The sequence below is a fragment of the Cygnus atratus genome, chromosome 16, assembly GCF_013377495.2.
Source record: "Cygnus atratus isolate AKBS03 ecotype Queensland, Australia chromosome 16, CAtr_DNAZoo_HiC_assembly, whole genome shotgun sequence".
NCBI classification, from domain to species: Eukaryota; Metazoa; Chordata; class Aves; order Anseriformes; family Anatidae; genus Cygnus; species Cygnus atratus.
In genome coordinates this window covers 12,934,321-12,955,646 of record NC_066377.1, presented here as the reverse complement: position 1 = coordinate 12,955,646, position 21,326 = coordinate 12,934,321, and the positions used below count along the sequence as shown (strand labels likewise).

At 47.5% G+C, this 21,326-nt stretch overlaps 1 protein-coding gene across 4 annotated transcripts in view; it reads left to right on the top strand.

Annotated features, from left to right (window-relative positions):
- The window catches only part of ARHGAP40 (Rho GTPase activating protein 40), a 36,584-nt gene that overhangs the window by 2,387 nt on the left and 12,871 nt on the right, over positions 1 to 21,326 (top strand). The window contains exons 2-3 of one of the 4 annotated variants that reach the window (XM_035548432.2): positions 893 to 2,211; positions 17,186 to 17,388. In XM_035548432.2, coding sequence (XP_035404325.1) covers positions 17,208 to 17,388 — 181 coding nt within the window. In that variant the 5' untranslated portion in view covers positions 893 to 2,211; positions 17,186 to 17,207. Of the gene's footprint in view, positions 1 to 892; positions 2,212 to 7,712; positions 7,914 to 17,185; positions 17,389 to 21,326 lie in introns of those variants that run through there. The other 3 variants (XM_050714049.1, XM_050714048.1, XM_035548431.2) reach the window with 3 other exon arrangements.

Below are 21,326 nucleotides of genomic sequence, written 5' to 3'. Positions count from 1 at the left end.
GCACGGTTTGCTTAGCCCTCTCGTTTACAGGACGATGTACCATACGAATCAATCATTTCATGAGCTCTTTGGGTAAAATCCAACGAGGGCTCAGCCCCCAGACTGAGACTGGTGTAACTTGTGAATTAATGGCGCAATGAATTAGAAAATGAACAAACTCACCAGCTCACGTGCTTATGAGCGAGCCAGTTTCCCAGCTGATGTTGGGAGCTCTCGTCTTTCTCCTGCATTACGGTGCCTGTGCCTCCTGCACTGCAGCGGGAAGCCCGAGGCCCTGTGGGTGCTGATGAGTCTCCTGAAAGGCTTTTAGGCAAGCTGCTGTACTTACACCTCCCAGCGTGGAAGCTTGGCCCCTACCGTTCCTGTGGCTGTTCGAGATCCCTCTGCAGACGTTAGGTCTTACCAGAAACTGCCCAGCAGTTGCTTCTGCACAGCTGCAAGGGCAGTCAGCCTCCTCTCCTGCTGCCCCTCGAGCCCAGCACGTGCAAGGCTCTGGCTTTAGCCCCATGGTGCTGCTCCAGCACAGGTCAGCATGTGCTGTGTCGGGCCACAGCCTAACCTGTGTGAATGGCCACCGTAAAGCAATGCCTGCGTCAGGAAGTGCCCGTTGTACAGCAGCGGGGCTGCTTAGCCCAGCCTGGAGGTGTGACCCACGGCTCTCGGTGTCAGGCTGGTTGTAACAGCCCATTGGACTTGCTGCAGCTGAGTTAAAACACAGGTGCAGTGTGCACGTGCTTGCGTGCATGTCTTTACGCTTACTTTTATGAAATGTTCTTAGTTTTCAACTCAGCTGCGAGTCCAGCCTGAATTTCTGACTCCTGAAGTTGACGGATTTGACAGTGTGTACTCAGTGGATGATCTTTACGATGTGGTCTTTTTGCCTCTAAAATAGCACTGCGTTACTCTGAGCTTACGTGTTGGGTGTAAAACGAAGAATGAAGATCTGTCCTGTGCTGTCACTCGATGTTGGACACATGAGGTCGCCGATACCAGTCTCCCCTCCAGCCCTGTGATTAGAGCAGTGAGTCTTCGCAGGAGCAAAGCAAGCAGCACGCAGGCATGTGTAGGCACTGTCGCCTCTCCCTGAGCCCTGGGACGGTCAGTGCACAGCCAACCTCACCTGCCCTGGGTGGTTCTCTGAATCCTGCCCTACAAAGTAGTTTGGCAAGGTCTAGCAAGCTCTGTATTCCCCTCATTGGCCCTCAAGTCCTAGATCACGGCTGCAATCTTCTGGTTTTCGTAAAGACTCGTGTAATTAAACTTTGTCGTGAATATTTTGGAAAAACAAACCCACCCCTGATGAGCTAACGAAGCCCTGACTGCTAACAGCTCCGTCAGAGCGGCTGGCCGCGTTGTGAAATCGGTTCCTGCATTCCCCACGAGTTTTGTTCCAGCTGTCGCGTCGTTTAGAGATGAAGCGAGTACGGGCAAGCTCTGCGTGGTGGCTGCGCAGCAAGGCTCCAGTGCGGCATACATGGTGACAGCTGGCTTGGTTTTTAACCTCTGAGCCTTTAAAGAAGCATCCCAGTTCTGTTTCTGTCCCAGCTCTCTTCTAGAGGACAGATGAGGGGAATGTCCATAAATACAGCCCGTAGCGTGCTTCTCATCTCTCCACACAGAAAACAAGTTTGGATTTCTCCTAGTGGACCTGTTGAAGGGGTGACAAAGCAGAACAGAAGCCTGTTAGGGCAAATGCTGGCACTTCTGAGTACCGGCACAACTGTTGTTTATGGGTGGAATAATTGACACTCGCTATTGTCTGCCTGCTAATTAAAAACTTCTGCTCCTAGGCTGGGTTACATTTTCCTTTTATTTTGGAACTAACTGAGTAAGAGGGATCTGTAAAAACGCTGCTCCCTCTAAGAGGGGAGTATCGTGCTGTCCCCCACAGCCCCTTGGCAGGGACAGTCCTGCTAATGCAGTGCCTCTGCTCTCAAGTTTCCGTGCTGGGGACCAGCACGGGGAGGGGTTCCCAGACCAGTGGAAAAGGGTGGGCAGCTCAGGCTGGCTGCAAGTTCCAGCCTAACTGCGTCCCGAGAGGTAGGAGCCCCCTGACAGCCTTTGGGAGCTTTTCTTTGCTCATAGGAGAGAGACCCACACGTGAGCAAAGGGGCATTCAATTCCGAAGCAAGCGCCCTATATCCAGGAGTACGCAGGGACCCGTGTGGTAGCTGTTCTTCTCTGGACCTTGAAAGAATTTGGAGCACCTAGGTAAGTGGATTCAGTTTTCATTATTTATGAATATTTTATTATTTATAAAAACTTCTGGGGAGACTTAAATCTTGTAAGACAGTAAAATCGGTCCAAACAAGCAAAATAACCAAGCAAGGCGTTGCTTTGCAAACTTCATTTTTGCCTGGACTTGGACTTGAACTATTTTGCTTTTACTAAATAACTCGGAGTGACGTGCTTGCTGCTACACAACTCACTTTTTTCCTCCCATTGTCTCACCAGCCGTGTGGGAGCTCTGGCTGGCCTGAGTCAGGCTGTCAGTTGTTCAGTGCCTCATCGCCTTGGTAGCTCTGAAGCGTTTGCTCCTGTGCCGACCGTGGAGCTGTGCCATGTGCACGTCTTCTCTTTTAAGAGTGGCTGTCTGGCATTGCTGGGGCAGTAACTCCTGTGGGGTGCCTGACAACACCCTGACTCACGGGGAGTTCAGCCCCGGGAGCCCATCCCACTGCTCGGGGTGCTGGTGCAGGAAATAAACAAGATGAGAGCCTAGCACATCGCGTCTTGGGGCTGAGAACTGGGGCAGCAGAGTAAGAGAGCCCCTTTCTGGCGCTCCTTCTGTTTGCGGCTGTTGCCCCACCCCTTTCCCCAAACGGGAAGAAAATCCAACCTGCAGAAACCAGAGTAAGGTGTGTGAAGTGCCCTGGGACGCGAGTTTTGGAGGCTGAGCTCATGCATATACCTTTTTTTCCTGTGAACGTGAAGGAGATGCAGAGCACTCGGTGCAGGAGGTGAGGATGGTGCTGGGGCGAGCTCTGCAGCAGGGATCCCAGTCCCGTGAGAGCTGAGCTGACCCGGCCGGGCTGTGTTTGGTGCTGGTTACTCATTACAGCCACCGGGGTCACCGGCTGCTGGCCTGCTGTCCTCCCGCCTCTCTTCCTTCACACCTTAAGAATGATGTGTGGCACTTTGTCAGCACGGGCCCCTGCGTTTGAAGGAAGTGAACAAGCATCTGGGTGGCTGTTAACCTGCTGCCTGTCGTGTCTGTCACCTCTCTGCCTGTGGTGTCCCGCAGGAAGGAGAGGGTTTTTGCAAGGCATGGCGCCCAGTAGGTGTCAGGCATGTGTTTGAACGGGGACGCAAACAAGGCCAGCCTCACAAACCAGCGAAGGTTTCTAATTTTGCAGTCTGAAAATGCCCAGGAGGCAGAAGCACGTTCAATTTAGGTTGGTAAATAGGTACTGGTTATTCATCAGAATAAGTGTTTTTGTGCATTAAGAATAGCTGCTGTGTCTTAGCACTTCCTCCTATTGTTACAGCTCTTCCTTCAACAGTGGAAATGTTTTGGGTGGTTTAAATTACATTTACAGTAGTAATTAGGTTTAAACAACATCGCAATTCACTTATCTAAATATACACGTGTGTAAAAAGCGCTGGCTTCCTCCTCCTCCTTTACTACCCTGAGCCATGACATGCTGGATTGGGCTGCAGGACGCTGGCTGCTCCTTGCCTTTTGCCTTTATCCAGTGGCCACGAGCCTCAAGGCAAGGTGGTAAACTGCCTGCAAATAATCTTGTGGGTACTGGTGCCTGTAGTAAGTCTGTTTAACTTACTTTTATGGCTTCCACGTTGCAGTTTCTCGCAACTAATCCGTTCATTCTTGTGCACGTTTCAATGTATGGTAAGAAGAGGAGGAGCAGCGGGAGGTGGCCGTGCATCCCGACGTGGCCAGCGTGGGGATCTCTGCTCGGAGCTGCTGCCTCTGCCTGCTCATCCCGCTCCGCTGCAGCATCGCCTCCACGCTGATACCCGTGGCCCCTCCTTTGCCCATTGGTGTTGTGTTTTTTTTTTTAACTTTTAGTTTAAGACTGACAGCTATTTGTGTGCAAACAAGCTCTGTGTAGGAATCATCCCCTCTTGCTGTTCACCCACCGCCTGAAGCCCTAATCCTCTGTTTGCTGCAACCCTTCGGTGCAGTAAAGCAGATTACGTGCGGTGACACAGAGCTCGTGGCTGTTTTACAGTGAGTGGGGTCGGAGCCATTTGTTACGGGCTCTGAGCCATCCTCAGAGCAGTGGGGCAGGGAGGGTGAAGGACCAGCGCTGGACGGCCAGGGAGGTGGTGCTTGACCTCTGTCACTCCCTGGGTTGATACAGCAATACCCCTGGGAGCTGGGGAGCTTTCCCAGTGAGATGACAAAACTGTGTCTTGCACCGCGGAGTAAAATCACTAGCTGGAGCACCTCCCGGGGGCTGAGTGCTGTGTTTCTTGCTGGCTGGGAGATGCTTGCTTGATCTCGCAGCCGAGGGCAGAGCAGTGAGGCTGCGTGACGGCTGCCTGCCGGTAGCTGGGGCCTGGTGCACAGCTGCGATTGCGGCCGAACGCTTTGCCCCGGGGCACGGCCTGGGTGCTGCCTCCCTGCTCGGCTGTGAGCGAGCTGGGGCTTGGATAATGGCACAGCCCTGGTGGCTCCAGAAACTCTAATAACCTGCTAACCTTAATGGCTCCGCGTGGCCCGTGGGTAACACTGCTTGAGGGTTTTCGTGGTATGTGATGGAGTGGAGGAGGGGGATAAATAATTTTCGGGTTTTCCTAGTAATCTGGACTCCATAAAAATGAACCTCCCCAAGGAAAAGGAATTGTGTTTAAGGGGTTTCAGCTGCATTCAGGCTTTTTGCTCTTCTTCAGGTTGTAGTGCCTTTGACTTACGTTTGATTTGGGGATGCTTCACCAATGAAATGCTGCCCTAAGTTCTTGCAGTGCAGCTCGTGACCACGTGTTGAAACCGACCCGCAGGCGCTGCCGTCGAGCTCTGTTGGGGCAAAGGTTTGGTGCAGCCCTCCCAGATTCACAGGCCCTGGGCTCAGGTCTCCAGGCATCACGTGCTTTGCTCAGCTGAAATTCCTGACTATCCGAAGGTGGGTGGGATGTTTTCCACTTTTTTTTTTGGTCCTGGAGAGGGGGAAAAAAAAAAAGGTTTCCTGAGCAAGCCAAGTCATGTCAGTTTGGCAGGGTGCACAGATCCCTGCAGAACCAAGTCCTGCGCTAAAGCCGTGTCGTTGGCAGTGCTGGGCTCGTACCAGTGAGTCACTGGAACTAACTGTGCCTGCTGGGAGCACTGGTACGTCTCTTTGTTCCCATGTTTGAGTAAGGCGATCTCGGCCCGGTGAGCTTGGCTCATCTTTAATGACACCAGGAAGTCTTTCCTGGTGAATGAAAGCTCAAAACCAGGATTGGAATATTTATCCTGATCCGGTCCATCCTCAGCTGCAGGCTCATCTGGCCCCTCTGTCCTATTCTTCCCCCTTTCTCACGAAGTGGGAAACAAACTTGCTACTTATTCCTCTCGAATACCACGAAGAGCCGGAGTCCAGATGAGAGGGGAGGTGTGAAAGGCAGTAGATGGAGGTACAGCTGCTGTGTGCGCGCCTCAGTCAATCAGATCTTAATTGTTCTGCAATGCTTGCATGCTGCTTTGTGTGAGTAATTAAACGTGCTATTAAAGAATTCTCTTTTCTTTCTGTATGCTTTAAATTCTCCCCAATTTTGCAACAAGCCTGTGACGATGAACCTGGCTCATCCTCATGCCTGACAGAGCCGGTCTGTCTGAAAACCTACCAAAAAAATAAAAGCATCTGGCTGGAGTTATTAAAGGAGATGTAATGAGAAGGAAAACAGCTGAGGGATAAAATAAACGCAGTTACAGGCTGTCGTCATCTTCCCCCAGTTCTGGCAGCCTGTGTGTGTTTTTGTGTAACCGAGGAGCAGCCTGGCTGCTTGTTTTAGGGCAAGGTGTGTTTGGTGGGAAGCCTTTTGGAGGGGCTGGGTGGTCCCAGGGCAGGACCAGCGCTTCCTTGAGTGGTAAAACCAGCAGGCTCAGAGCAGCCAACTCTCCTCTCGTAAATCTGTCTGGTTTTGCCACTCCTTGCTCTCCTGTCTCGAAACCCGGGCAGCGTGTGCTCACACGCGGTGCCTCCTTCTGTCATGTGTGGCTCCGCAGCACCCCTTGGCTTGTGAGCCTGAGCAGGAGGGTGAGAACATTTTCCTGTCTTTTTGCATCTTAGGGAGGTGCTTGCATTGGGTGTATTGTTATCAAGTGCTGCCCACGCGTAATTCAGTGCTGTTGTACAAGCTGCAGCTCGTGGATGGGCTTTTGTTGCAGCTGGGGCTTTCACAAGCTGAAGTTCTCCCAGGCTGATGTCTTCCGTGCTTTATCTTGGTGTGGAAGTGATGTGGGAGAAGCCATACGGATAACCTGCGTCGTGACTTTGATCCCTTGTGATACTCACAAGGACCACCTGTAGTGAACAAGCTGAATGAGAAATTTGATGTAGGAGGTGTGTGCAAGAGCTGGGGGTGTGCTGGGAAGAGGGAGCCAGCTCCAACCCCAGCTGTCTGGGGTGATCCTCCCCCAAAACCAGGCTGTCCGGCGGTGTGCCCGCGGGTCCCAACACGAATTGGGGCGGCCGGGTGGTGCTACTGCTGGAGCAGATCGGCTGCGTGGTGCGAGGTGGGGTTAAAGTGTCTAGACTAAAGCAGTGGCTGAAATAAGGGCTGTATTAATGGGTAGGGAATTAAACAGGGATTGCTTCTTTGCATGCTTTCCTGAGGGACCGTCTCTGAAACAGCTGCTGCTGCCCTTTCAAGCCGTGGCAGGCAAAGCAGGCTGCCCCATAGAGCCAGTCCTACTGGGAGCATGGGGAACGGAGCGCGGTTATTACCTGGGCTAAATCGCTTTGCGTGCCTTCATTAAGGGAACTTCAAACAAATAAGTCAGCTGTAACCTTAGCTTCAGGAGTGAGAACGATAAATATCAGAGGAAGGGGAAGTTAGAGAAACGCTGTGAAAGGGGGTTTGGTGGAGAGAGTGGGAACAACAAATAGGAATAAAGCCTTTTGGGCACAGCAGAGAGAAAGGACTTTAACCCTTTGCTCGTTTGTATATGGCTTGTTGACGAGATCTTAAATAGGGATCTGGATCTTGCGAAATACCCTCTGTAGGTGGTTTGGGTTTGTGCTGCTCTTTCAACACCAGTGTCTTTCACAAAGCTGTGATTTACGCAGTGCTGAGCTACGGCAGGGTATGCTGACTTGGCTTTTTTACTAAGTGCTCTGTTTGTTGGTGCTGGCGTGTTGCTTTTTATTTGCTGCCTCCCTTCCACCCTATACCCAGGCAGATTTTTTTTCGCTTGATGTTCTCTTACTCCTGAGAAGTGTAACTTTGCGGAGCAAATCCAGTATTTGACTCCTCCTTCCCAGTGCTGCTTGTGGGAATTACTCTTTTCACGTGGCTGCGACTCCAGTTAATATTTAGCAAGCTTCAGCGCAGGCTTGGAAATAACTCCTCGCAACTCCCTGATTCCTCCGAGTGCCGGCCGCTGGCTTAGTGCTGTCCTTCAGCCCCTGGTGCGCCTGCCTTAGAGTCACAGGTGTATCGGTGGTGCCTTCTGCTCCGTGTCCCGTGGGTGGGCAGGCAAGGAGGGAGGAGAGGCTGGGTGCAGCACCAATCAGCGACACCTTGCAGGTGACGAGGAGCAGCTCTTGGCAATCGCTTTCAGGCTCCTGGGCTCGGCGGCAGCGCACGGTGCGGCGTGGATGGACTGACCGCTGCGCCCCTTCCTCGCCGGACATGGACAGGCTCGGCAAGCAGGGCTCGGGGGTTGCCAGGACGCGAATCCCCAGGCCCCAGGTGGTGCTGCAGCCCATCCAGACGCCTGGCTGCTCGCCGGGCAGCAGCATCTGCAGGTACGGGGCTTGGTGTGCGGGGCACGGCTTCGCCGGGTGGGCATTCCTCCCCCAAAGGCAGGCTGGAGGGAGACCCGCGGCAGGACGGGTGGAAAAGAGAGAGATGATAGCTCGCTTGCCTCTGAAAATCTGTTCTTTAAAACTGTGCTCTCACTGCCTCGATTATGAAAACCAAACATATTAAAAATTCCTTTTATTTAGTGTGAACGTAATAGGTTTTTTCCAATGGTGTCAGTCTGGAAGTTGGACCCGCAGGTGTGCGTGTGTTTGGGGTAGTGCTGTGGGAGCTGGTGAACGCTGTGTGCATCTTCACAATTCAGTAGTAAAGATGCCTTCACAGCTTGTGTGTTTTGAAGGCTTTTCAGTTGCTTACAGAACCTATAGGAAGGTAAGAACCGCTTCTTTATAAATATTCTGCAAACCACGTGTAAGGTACAATTGAAAACTGAATGCCTGCTCGACAGACACCGTCCTCTCTGTGTGCTAACAGGACGTTAACTGACTCAGGGTCGCATTTAAAGCCTGTTTGCATCAGCCTAAAAATTGCACCAAGTTTCCAAATGTCTCCCTGCTGCGGTGACCTAAGTGTGTTGGTTCTGTATGAATATGCTTGCAAGCATCTTATTTATAAACGTAGCACACTTTGATGTTTCTGTCTGACTTCTCACTTTGCCCAGTCTGTTCTGGATTTGTGTGCAGAAGCAAGAAAGGAAGTCTTGAAAAGATCCCAGGCAAAATTTGAGATTCAAAACAAAATCTTAGGGAGAGTGACCCAGGAGTAATATGGTAAATGACTTTAAACTTATCTGTGTGTAAGAGGACCAGACGAATGCTTAGAGATTATTGCAGGGTTTCTTTGATGAGAAATACAAATATCCAGTAACAACTTTTTTTTTGCCAAGCAAGTTAGATTTGTTCCAAGGTCTTTACTGGTGCCAGAACCTCTGTGGTCAGATCTGAAGAGGCTCTCTAGCTGTGACCGTAACATTCAGCCTCTACCGAGGGGCAGTTTGCAGCTGCTCAGCCAGCTCTGACCAGCAGGTGAAATGTGTCCCGTGCATACCTGACTTCCGTGGTAGCTCACACCTAGCGTGTGCCCATGCAGTGAGGTGGTTGGGAAATGATACGCAGAACATCCTCGTGGTCTAATTAATTGTCTTTAATGACTGTTTGTTTTCCCAGCGGTAGCTGCGGGGATGCTCACTGGATTCCCATGCAGAGCATGTGGTGGTGTCACGTCTCCAAAGCGCTCCTGAGCAAAGGCAGGTGCTGACCCAGCTCTCCCCACCCCGTGCTGCTCCTCTGAGCTGGTGCTGCACGGGGTGCTGGCAGGTGGAGGCTTTGCAGGCAGCTCCTTCCTGGTGCGTGGGGTTAACCTGCCCTCGGCAGCTGCCTCGGATCAGCTCCCCGGCCTGGCTGTTGTTCTTGGAAGGTGTGCTTTCTGCAAGGCCAGCGTTTCTTCCTCTTGCTACATGGCCTTGAGTGAAGCGCTATTTATAGGGCTTAACTGAGCGGAGGCTTTTCATGGCGATGTAATAGCCGAGCAGTTTGTCTTAGGTGTGATAACTCTCCCCTGAGAAATGCAAGCGAAGAACTTACGCCTGTCTTTCCCATGTTCCAGCATCCCTAGACCCCTTATGCACGAAGCATAGCTCCATTCTGCAGCACATCTCTCAGCCCCTCCTTATTGTGTGCTGGCCAGCAGCTTCCTCTTGTCTCCTCTTTGTAGTCTCTCGCCTGTTCCCACATATCTGAGCAACACAAAATTACTTATTCTCTGCTCTAACATAGGTATGGCTGGTAGAATGGGCTACAACAAGAAATGAGAACAGGTCGTGTCATCCTTACTTTAAGTTCAACATCGAAGCAGCTGTAAGACATTTAGTGTGGGTGAATCTGTGCTTCTCTAAAAAGTCTTTGTTTTAATGAATAATGACATGTAAAAAAATGCTCTGAACTTATTTGTAAAGGATTCAAACACACTAACCTAATCTTTCCTCTGAAAGCCACGTGGTCACTCTCCTGCTCTGTCCCCCAGCTGGGACGCTGAGGTGTACAGGGACTGAGCATCCTGCCTGAAGTCACGGGCAGTGGAAGTAAAGTGAGGAGGTGAGGGTGTCTCGTAGCAGCAGCGTGTTTTGAGGATGGGTTCAGTAACTGGGAGGCACTGACTCATTCTGGCCTTGCTCAAGGCCCTGGCACCGCGTGCTGCGGGGATGTGACAGGCAAGTCCCTAATGGGCAGAGCGAGTGCCAGCACCTCGTCAGAGTCCCGTGCGGGTGCTCTGCCCACGGCATCCTGGGGGGACGCGGGGCTGGCTCTGCGTGGGGGAGGCAATGGGTAGGAACAAGTGTGCAGGAGCCCTGTGCGCTGCAGGAGGTGCTAGCTGGTCTGTGGGGTTTGGCAAGCTGGTGCCCTGCTGGTAGGAGAAACTGGCGTGACAAAGTCCTTGCAGCTGCTGGAAAGGAAAACTGTTCTGAGTTGGGGTGTGCCCGGGTTCTGGGAGTGCATGATGATGGAAACAGGGCTGGAAATGCTACCTTTAATTAATAATTCTCATATGTTCATATGGCAGATCAGTTCAAACTCGCATTAAATCTCAGTGCTTTGTTTTGACCGTGTGCCCCTTTCTCCAGCAGGATGTCCGTGTCGGTGAAAGGCCTTTCCTGTTTGGCTTACCTTGCTGCTGCAGGGAAAGTGAGCCCCGGGCTCCTCCATGGCGACCTTGCGGTGAAACAAATGGAGGGAGGGCATGGCTTACGTCTTCTGAGGTCAACCCAAACCTTAATGCAATGGGGCAGGCACCTAAACTAACAGACTAGACTAAACAGGGCTTTGAGTGTTTTTGATTTGGCTGTGTCTGCATGGGTTTATCAGTCCCGTGTTTGTTCTGCTCTCGGTTTCAGTCTTAGACACCTCCAGGCGGATCTGCGATTTTAGGCAAATTTTGCTATTCCTTAGCTTGCTTATTTAGACCCTTACCAAAGAGAGAGGAGATAAGTCTCTTCCAGATGAAGGGCTGAGATGGGAGTGTTGAGATGGTGTTTCTTTGCCCTTAAACACTTTGATATCAACGTTTGGTTTCAGGTAGGTTATAAACCACGCTTTATCCAAAACTTGCAGCACTGTGGCAGAGGTAACCTTGAGAGGTCAAGTCCGGCACAAGGCACAGGGAAGGCGCCACGCGTTACACAAGAGCATCCGTGTTCAAGTATTTTTCTCCCCATAGTGCTGGACAGATAACGACTGTTTTGTCTTTCTGGTGTCACTGCGGGTGTCAGGACAGGAGCTGGGGAGTGGCTGTGTTGTAGTGGGGGAAAGCTGGCTCTGGTCCGCGTTGCTCTTCACGTACGCGGAGTGATCTGGCGTGTCCCCTTTATCACTTGCAGAACAGGCTTCTTCACAACAGCCTTTGGTGACGCTGCTCCCAGAGCTGCTTGCATAATGGCACATCTTGATGAAGTGATTGCAGTGTTACTGCAAACAAGCTCTAATCTTATTAGCAGGCTGCACAAGTGACATCTTAACTCTTCTCGTTCGTGCTGTAGATACAGACCTTCAAGTGCGTTGTCCCATAGGTGCCAAGTCTTTGATAAAATGCCTTCATACAAACAGAAGTGATGTTAGGCAGCAGTGCCACACGAAGCAGGGAGGGCTAGAGGCACTGTAATTTTTTGATGGGGATATGCCCTGAGACAGTCTGTATGGCAGTGTATGTATGAGCAAACCCCGTATGGTTACGGGTATGCAAAGATACATCAGCAGTGGTAGGCTGCTGCTGTGATTGCTGTAATTCTGACTCTTAAACTACTTTGGGTTGTTAAGCCAGGGAAAGTAAAGCATGCTAGGGGTATATTGGGTAAGTTATTGTTCCTCTTTGCCACAGTAATTTGATAATTAGTCCGCCTTTATGGTCTTGTCCGAGAAGCCTGAACAGCCCTGTGCTTCTCGCTTTCTCCCAAGGGAGACACCAGCACTGCTCTTCTGCTCCACGGGTGGAGGGGAAGGGGGAGTTGGCAGGCTGTGCGCAAAATTTAGGGGATTGTAAGAAGAGGAGTTAGACCTTAAAGCAGGACTTGAAAGATTTGCAATAGCTCTTTCTTTTGAGTTAGACCTTTGGCTGACTTGCTATGAATTGGTTCTGTTCTGTTCGCAGAAAAGTTATGGAACTTGTGTCCACGACATCTCTTGTGTTGAACTTGCTATCTGTGCGTTGGAAATAGATTTTTTTTTTTTTTTTTTTTTTTTTGTAATTCTGCAAGTCTGAATGAGATCCCAAATTGTGCATCACCTAAGATTATGCTTCATCTAAGATTTTGATGAGTAGACTGTTGTCTTTCAACAGGGATCTGTTACCACATTAACACTGATATATTTGAAAGAATGATTGAGGTGTAAACTTCCAATTCTATATGTTTTATTAAATACTTATATTTAGGTATAAGTATATAGATATATCTATATATGACTTTTGAGGATTTTCTCTTTTTTCAAAGACTTCTGTCTATTATTTCTTGATTTCTTGCCTTTATCTCACCACTTGATCTTAAACAAGAAAATCTGTCACGTTATATAACTGATGGTCTGATCTTCCTGGTTCTTCAGCTGGACTTAAACTGCTTGCTTAGGATAGAAACTTGGAAGCAAATTAAAGAGGGTTTTTTTCCTGTATAGGCGTGCTTGGTTTGTTTCCCTAAATCTTATGTTCTTGTACTCATTGATTGTTTTTGACCTTGAAGTAAATTGCTGGTGAGATGCACGTTTTGTGACGTTAACATATTTGTATTCTCTGACTTAGCATCTTTATCTGTCAAAAAATTGCAACAAGATAAAATAATTTCCAACTCTGTTCTTTCAAAAGAGCTTTTGTTTTGTGCTAGTGATCTAAATTGCTGTGATACGACTCGGTGTGCTGCTCAAAGCTTGCTCTTGAGGTTAACTCGGACTCCTCCTATCTGTTTCTTTGTTTCCTGTGTCTCCTTGTGCTTGCTCCAGATTTGTGGATATGCCTTTAAACTGGGTGTGCTTGCATGTGCCTTATATAACTTAGTTGTTCTGTTCTTGTTGCCTTTTTCATCTTATTTCTTCTGGAAACAGCGCTAAAGGAATTCCATTTTCTTCATTTACACCTGTCACCTTCTGTTCTATTTGCAGTACTTAAGAAGGAACTTCATTTATTCATCTGCTAGGGAGTTATTTCTGTGAGGAAAGGATGTTGAGCAAGCAGTGAAGCAGTCCAGGCAGCTATGATCCTTTGAGAAAGTCTCTGACGAGAATGATTCAACCCTGGAATGAACAAATGCTAAGCAACGCTGTTTATCTTATTTTGATATTCAAGAGGGTCAAGAGTTGCTTGAGTGTTTACAATATATTTGCTGTTTGTTGGCAGTATCTAGGAACAGATCAAACACTACTCTGAGATTTCATATCCTAGCCCAGGACTGGTGAGCCACCACCACTCAGTCAGCCTTTAAGGGCTACCAATGCTCCACACAGAGAGGATTTGTAGAAGAAATAGGAAAATGAACCATATAAGGTCCACGCCAGTCTAGTTTCGTTTCTCATAACTGCTATTAATCCTGTAAAATCAGGCTAGACTGAATGTGTAGGTGAGCCAGGTGGATGAGTTTAGAGCCCCACTGCAATTATCTCTCGTAGATGAGGGGAGGAGATGGCGTTAGGATGGTCAGTCTTCCCAGAGTCGTTCCTTAGCGGTTGCCCTTAGCTAGATCTTTCTACCCAGTTCGCTCCTCTGTTGGGTTAATTTTTAAATCTGTATGATGTTAAGCTTTTTTGTAATGCTTACAGTGCATCTGAGTGAACTTGATTATTCCACTTTGCCCAGTTGCAACTGAGCAATTAACATTTTAAGCCAACAATCTACACTTGAAATCTAAACTGTTGCTATGTTTATACGTCATGGATTGCCCTCTGTTGACTTGGGAATGCAATGAGGAAGAACAATCTTGTAGGTGCACTGAATCTGAAATTAACCTTCCACTTGGCTGGTTGGATTTGTAAAGCACTGTGCAGCGTGTTCAAGAAAAAAACAGACCAGAGAATAAAGCATTTTCTAAATTTTAAGGTCTGACTCTAACTTTGATGTTGTCCCATCTCGCAGGACAACAACAGCAGGAGCTCGGGACTTGTAGAGCTGGGCTTTGGATCCTGCTAACGCTGTGTAGGGTGGTTGTGTGTTGGTGAAACAAGGCATAGTGCGTCACACCGTGGGGATGTTGAGAAGAAAATTTCAGGTGGCTTTTGAGCTGTTCAACCCACAAGCAGTTTGAATATGGCTCTCCTGTAGGAGACATGCAATGTGATTAGCAGTGGAGCTCGATGCAAGGACTCCAGGCTTATCTGAATGTCCTTCCAGTGGAAGGAGGCAAAGTAACGGTGGATGGTACAGAAGCAAGAGTTGCAGTGGGACGTGGGTGCTTACAGCAGTTCCATGGTGTCTGACAAAGCCACATCGTGGCTCCATGTTATGCTGTCGTGATATGGAGCTGAAGGTGCTGGTAGACCCGAAAGCCGGTGGCAGAAGTGCATCCTGAAGATCTGGATTGTAGGGATGTTGTGACCCTTCTCAGACGTACACCAGGAATCTGCCCTAACGCTTTAGGTGAGCATTTCTTCACCTGGTCCTAGCATCTCTTGGACAAAGCTTGTATTCAGAATCTGGTGTCTGGATAAGTCGTGTGGAATATCTGAGTTAACAGTCACCCTTTGAAAGAGCTGAAGACCATAAATATGGCATTAATTTTTTATTTTTTTTTAATTTTTTAATTTTTTTCAGGCAGGCCTGTGGCAAGTGTGGAGAAGGCTTTGCCATAGCTCTGGGTGACACAGGCTTGCTGCAGAGCGTGTGCTAGGGTAGGTGCTGCTGGGTCTGCAACCTGGATGTAAATACTGTTCCGGTGTGAATCCACAAACATTTCTGGGATGCCAGATGAGCCTGCTCTAAACGAGGCTGAACATGAAGGAGAGGTACCTTTCAGAGTTACTTTCATCTGTGTAACTTAGATTCTGAAGTATACTTACATATGCGCTGCACTGCATGATCCCACCAGCGTAGTGCAGCAGCTTATGGTGAGAGGAGTAGTTATGTGCCTGCTAATTGCCTTTAGCAGAGCAATTAGGGCAGCTTGTAAGGCAGCTCTACAGCCTGTTCGGTGTTACACGTTGAGAGACTGCTCTGCAGTGCGAACTTGGCTGCGTCGGTGCTTCTGGAAGTGATGCTGGCCAAAACCGTGTCCCTCAAAGTGGTCAGAAATTCTCCTCCTAAACTCATGTCACAAGTCGTGATCTCTGTTGACTGTCCTATAACATCCTAACAGGACATCACAGCCATGATGTACTGGAATAGGCTTTTTGATGGTAGCAGGGTGGCTTTGTTTAAACCTAATCCTCTTATGAGAAGGCTGGCAGCCAAATGCGAGGAGATGCAGAGATGTAGAGGAGTATTAAAGATGAAGAGTTGATGTAAGCAAAGTCATCTAAAATTTTAACTCCTAATCTTAGTTTTAATTTTAACTCTTAACTCTTTATCCTAGCGGGTGAAGGCATAAGTGTAAAGTTTAAAGGGAAAATAATGAATTAGGATGGTAGCTGTATGAGAGCTAGGAAGAATGGATGTGAACTATGAAGGTTAAAAAACAATAATAAAATCTTAGATTGAATATTTAAGTGCTCCACCATGCTGTGAAGTGGAATCTCAGCTGCAGGTCTGTTCATCCAGAAGTGGGAAGGGAAAAAAAGATGTGGATGGATAATAAACAGGCAGAATACCTCTGCCTTTGTCAGAGGTGGGCTGTGTGGTGCAATAGCTCTTTTCAATTTTTAACTTTTGTGTTCCTGTAAAACAAACAAAAGACTTATTATTCATGTTCTCCACTCTGTTGCTGCCTCCAGATGTTCTGCGGTGATGGTTATCGCTTTAGTTCTGACCTTTAGAAGAGAGAGGCTGGCTGCATGTTAGAAAAGCATAAGCAGAGTATGCATGCACATGTGTAAATATAAGAGCAAAATATCCTCTACCACGTGCCTCCTAGTTTTTAGATCTTCAGATTTGTTATTTTAAGACTTGAAATGCTTCTTATAATAGCAGTTCATGCCAGAACTGCTAGTAATGGGTTTCCAGAATGAAGGGAACTAAAACTTGCAAGATATTTTGCCATCGGTAGCTTTCTTAGTCCTTCTACACTTGTGAGGTTAATTTAATTTTGGTGGTGGTTTTGTTGTCGTGTTGTGTCAAAGCATAAGACTTACCTGTTTGTTGTTTTGTTTTTTTTTTTTTTGTCGTGTGACTAGAAAGCAATTCTGCGCTGTGTTTTGTAGTGGTGGCTGTTCATAGCTATTCTTGGAACATTTTTCAAACCATCCCGTGTTGGCGTAGCGTGCGGTCTCTTGATTTTTGTGTTCCTAAGTTAAACTGTTGAGGTGTTTATATAAGTCGGCTACTCTTATGCCTACTTCTTTTTGTCTTTAAAAAGATACACAGCAGGATTTAAAGGGCTTACAACCCTTTGAAGAGAAGAACAAATTCATTTTAGGAGAGGCATTTCTTTATGAAACGATGAGAAACTCACAGCTTCCTTTAGGGAGGTTGAAAGCGTAGCTGAACAACGCCAGTTGGGACTTTGGCTGTCCATGAATTACTCAGCAGGGCGGTAAGAAAATTCTGTATGTTTGGGTTTCCCAGGACGCTTCCACTGTTTCACAGCCAAAAAATCTGGTCTGGGCAGGAAAAGAGGGCCTCAAACATCTGAGTTGTTTATTGCATGAACCGAGCTGCAGGGCACAGAGCTGTGTCAGATTTTGCATACAGGGGACAAGCCTACAGAGGTTCATCTGCTGTGGCTGGGAGTCGTCAGGCTTGCCAGATAGGCAGAGCACGTGTCTGCAAAGTTTGAAACATCTTGGTTGTCTGTGGATGTAGAGAGTGTAACACCAAGCTTACAGGGGGATCTTGGAAGCAAGTCTGGGAAACGCAGGAGGTATCTCAGAGGCTGCTGGAAGAACAGCATAGGAAGACTTGTGCCGATATTGTGTCCGCTCACATGCTTGGACAGTAGTTTGTTTTGTTTTTTTTCCCCTGCTCTGGTGGATTTGATCCCAACCTTGTCTGTTATTGCCGAAGACTAACAAAAGGAAGTGTAGTACTTACCTCTGTTTGGCTTTTACTGCAGCCATTAATCAAAAAGGATGTATTGTGAATGCCATACCTGAATATGTGTAGCTTAATCTCTCTTCCTTATCTCTTCCTCTCTCAGTGCCAGACATTGCCCTTGCAAAATGAGCCAGCTTCCTCCGAAGAGTCCTTTGGCATCCCCGTTGTCAGAGGGCATCACTTCCAGGATAGATTCTTTGGACAACTTGTCAATGGACAGTTTTTGGCTGGAAGTAGAGAACATTAAACAGAGCACTGAAGCCGAGCAAGAGGAATGCAGCCTTGCAGATGTCAAAGCACAAGAGGGTAGGTTGCCAAAAATGTTGGGAGTGAGGGGAGGAAGGAAGATGTTCGTCTCTGAAAATTTTCTTATGCACCTGAATGGTTGAAAAGCATGATGGCATATGGTTTGAATGTTACCTGGCAAGTCACAGTTATATTTATATAGAGATTTTTTTTTTCCACTGGATGATGGTTAATTCCCCGCAGAAGAGGAGTGCTAGCCTCACCTAGTTTCAGCTTCTGAAAAAAAGCTGACTGAAGATGGGTGAGAAGTACATTCACGGCTCCAGACTTTTTAAAGCAGCCACCACTAAGTGTGGGTGCCCTCATTCCTTGTGCACTAGCTGTGTGGTAAGCATGCTTTGACAGCTAACAGCATTTAGGAAGGATTGTTTGTGCACGTGGTCCTGAGACTTTATCGTAGTGGCTTTTACAAGAGCTGCCTTTGTGGAAGGCAGGCTTTCCCCCTCTGATTCTCTGTTCAAGGAATCATAATAAACACTGAGAATGACAAGGGTACATCCACACAAGATTTTTCTGATACTGCTTTTAATTTTCTTTTCTTTTAAAGTTCACTTTATGCATGTGGGGTGTTTCAGTTGGACTTTCTAGAGCATTGATTTTTATCCAGGATTTTGGAATAATTGGAGTCTGTACCAATTGCCTTTTGACATGAGAATTAAAATAAATATCCTGGGGTTTTGGAGGGCTGATGAGCACCAAGCAGTTCCACAGTTGGGCGGTCACACATTTCTTGTGTCCATTCTGGATGATGGGATTGCAGCCAGCACAGCCTACAGCTGTTGTTTTGGCCTGATACTGAGAAGGATATATGAGCGTAATGAAGAAATGTTTGAGTGAAAGTCCTGGTGTGATGCTATGTTTGGGAAGGGTAAATAACTATGCTGGGTTCATAAAGGGGCCCTGGAGAGTAGGACAGGAAGATAATCTGTGCTGGCCATAATGGGCAAGACACCGAACATCAAGGCCCACTGTCAGTGTCCATGCATCTAAGATTTAAGCTTGTGTTTTAGAACTGGAAGAGATACAAAAGTGACTCAGAAACTGACTGCATCAGGGAGGAGACTGGAAAAGAGGGCATGCCATTAGATGAAAGGCTGTCTAGGATATCCGAAATACTGATATGCTAGAGGCAATTTGATTGCTGTGTGTAAGCAGGGACATAAAGAAAAGTTTCCTGTAATGCTGCACGTTAATCTCGTAGCTAACTGCTTAATTGGCACTTGTAACCAGACAAACTTGAAGTAACGCTCCTGGTAGTGAAGCCTTCCTGGCAGGCCGGGGAGGGCAGCGCGGTGTGCTCAGCCTCTGGGTGCCTTCTGGGAAGGAGTTCAGTCAGCGAGCCTTGTGCTCGAAGCGTAAGTAATGAGGGGAAACTTGAGGCTGGCCTAAATGCAGGAGGCCAGGCTGGGCTGGTGCCTCCTGGCTTCGTGTCTCTGCAGCCTCCAGCTGGAGCCAGGTGAGATGGCCGTGCAGCTGGGCCGCTTCAGGCCAAAGGCACTGCCGTTGTTTGCATAAAGGCTGAGAAGCTGGGCTTGGGCAGCAGTTAATAGCTCTGTCTGGAGCCGGTGACGAAGCGCTGATAACCATCACAGCATGGAGACGGCGTGGACGCTTTGTGCAGATAAGGCATTGCAAAAATGCTGACCCAGTTGGAAGGTGATGAGCCCCACGTGAGGGGTGGCGAAATGGGAGGCTGCTCGTGGCCTCCCACGGACAACTGGTCAGTCTGTAACCTTGGGGAAGAAATGGGTCAGCAGAAAGGTGCTGGGGTTTGATGTTTGCGGCCTCACCCACAGTTGAAAGGGGCAAAAACTGGCTTTTTTCTCCAACAGGATTAGTGTAGTTTTTTCCTAGCTGCTTGCTCCAGCTATCTCCAAGGCCCATGGTACAACAGATGTATGCATTGTGTGTGGTGGTAGCACTAAAATATCTGTTAGTATCCTCGTAACATGCAGTCATCTCTGAGAAACGTCTGCAAAGGCTGTTTCTTCTCTTCCTCTGAAAAATAAGTGGGAAGTTGCACATAATGTTTTGTCTGATATCGTAGGATGTTTAGCTGTCATTCCATTTTTTGGAAACTAAACATAATTATTATGAATACTAGTTTTGGTTAGCTCATGTTTCAAGTAAGTTCTTGCAACTGGTGTTCTTTAGTTCTGCATATCTGTTCCCATTTGTGCCTCCTTCCCCAAATGTTGCTTGTCCAGATCTCACAAGGCGAATGTTAAAAACTCTCCAGGCTTAAATCTGCAGCCAGACTGCTATGGACTTCTCAATTCTGGCCTGTTCCTCTCTGATTTTCCTCTTCTTCCCATAAATAACCTATTTTACTGTTTTCCCTTTGTGTTACCGGTAAACATAATTGGGCCAAAAATATTAAATTGAGAAATTAACATCTGAGGTGCTTTGGCATCAGATGGAGCAGTAGGCTTAAACGGATGTCCGATTTATGGTCTTCTGCTTAGTATTGTGTATTAGATTAGTTTCCTGTTATGACTGGATTTGGATATTTTCAAAATTTGCAAGCAATACACTAACTTCCTGTAGTTCCCAAGGACAAAATAAAGAAGTCTTTTGCACGCTGTGCTTCTGTGAAACCGCGGATGTAGGACAAATAGCTGTATACGGGGAATTCATAAATGTGATTGAGTCCCAACCCTACACGCGCATGAATAGCTGTAACCAAGTGAGCAGTGCCAGTGGGGATGCTTTTAACTGCTAAGCTTTTGGAGAACTGGACGTGAGAAGTGCCCAAAATCAGTGTGGGAGAGCTAGCCAGTTTGCTAGAAGTCTGGCTCTATTTGCTCTGGTGTAATGCTGAATAGAGTTCTGTTTTCATGCAACTTGCAGAAAGATATTGTGACTCCAGTAAACTCCTCAGCCTTTGGAGCGTGCTCCTTCCATTCTTAGGTGCTGTGACAAAACAGTAGTCTCTCCAGAAAAATTAAATGATGTAATCTCATAAGATGATCTGTGTGGCTTTTATTGATGCAACAATAATGAAGTTTTGCCCAAGCAGCTGTGATAGATAAGAAATACCAGTCTGCATCAGAAAGAAAAGAAAAGGGATGAACTATTCCGTTTCAGTCAGTTCAGTTTCATTTTTTTTCTTTTCCCATTTCTTTTCCCAGTATAACCTTAGGTAGAGCTGTGCTGGAGTTGCCTGCAGTGAATGATTGTGGTACTTAAAACTGAAAAGGTAAAGGCTCTCTGGAGTTCACACTATTAAAGTTGAAGCCAGCTGCTAAATTGCTGCTTTTATCCTTGGATTTCAAGTAACTGCCATGCTCAGGGCACTTTCCCACTTGCACAAAAGGCACATCCTATAAGGGAAAAATTGTCTTCCGAGTTTGAAGTGCAACTTTTATATTGAAGATTAGCATGGAGTTGAGCTTGTTTGAATAATGCTGCTGTTACTGTCTCCAGGCTTGTCACACTTTACTTTGGAACTGGAATGGTCTTTAATTTTAGAGGTGTTTTGAGTAGATACAGCCATAAGTGAATGCACAGAGCAAGAATAACACTATTGTCTAATGTCTGTGTGGGTAGCAATCCACTTAAAAACATAATACAGTAAAGGAGCAGTGACAATGCATGCAAATAATTCTGCAAGTGTATTAAATAAAATACATTTGAATCTATCAGACTAGTATCTGGATTTTTTTTAAAATTGATACTGAGGCATGCATATGGATAAATAATAATTAAAAGAAATGCCCAAATGATTGGGAATTGTATGAAAGGCAAATGGGCAGTGTTAGATGTTATGTGGTTTCTCGCAGACCTTTTGTATGCTGTCAGAGGACCCTTTGTGCCCAGGGAGGCAGTGCTGTTTGCTCTGACTTACCGTACTGGTGTACTTGTGCCTGCTGCCACAGCTCCCCTTTGCATGGATAGTCCGTGTGAAGGCAGACTTCAGCAAGTACAGTTGCCTTTCC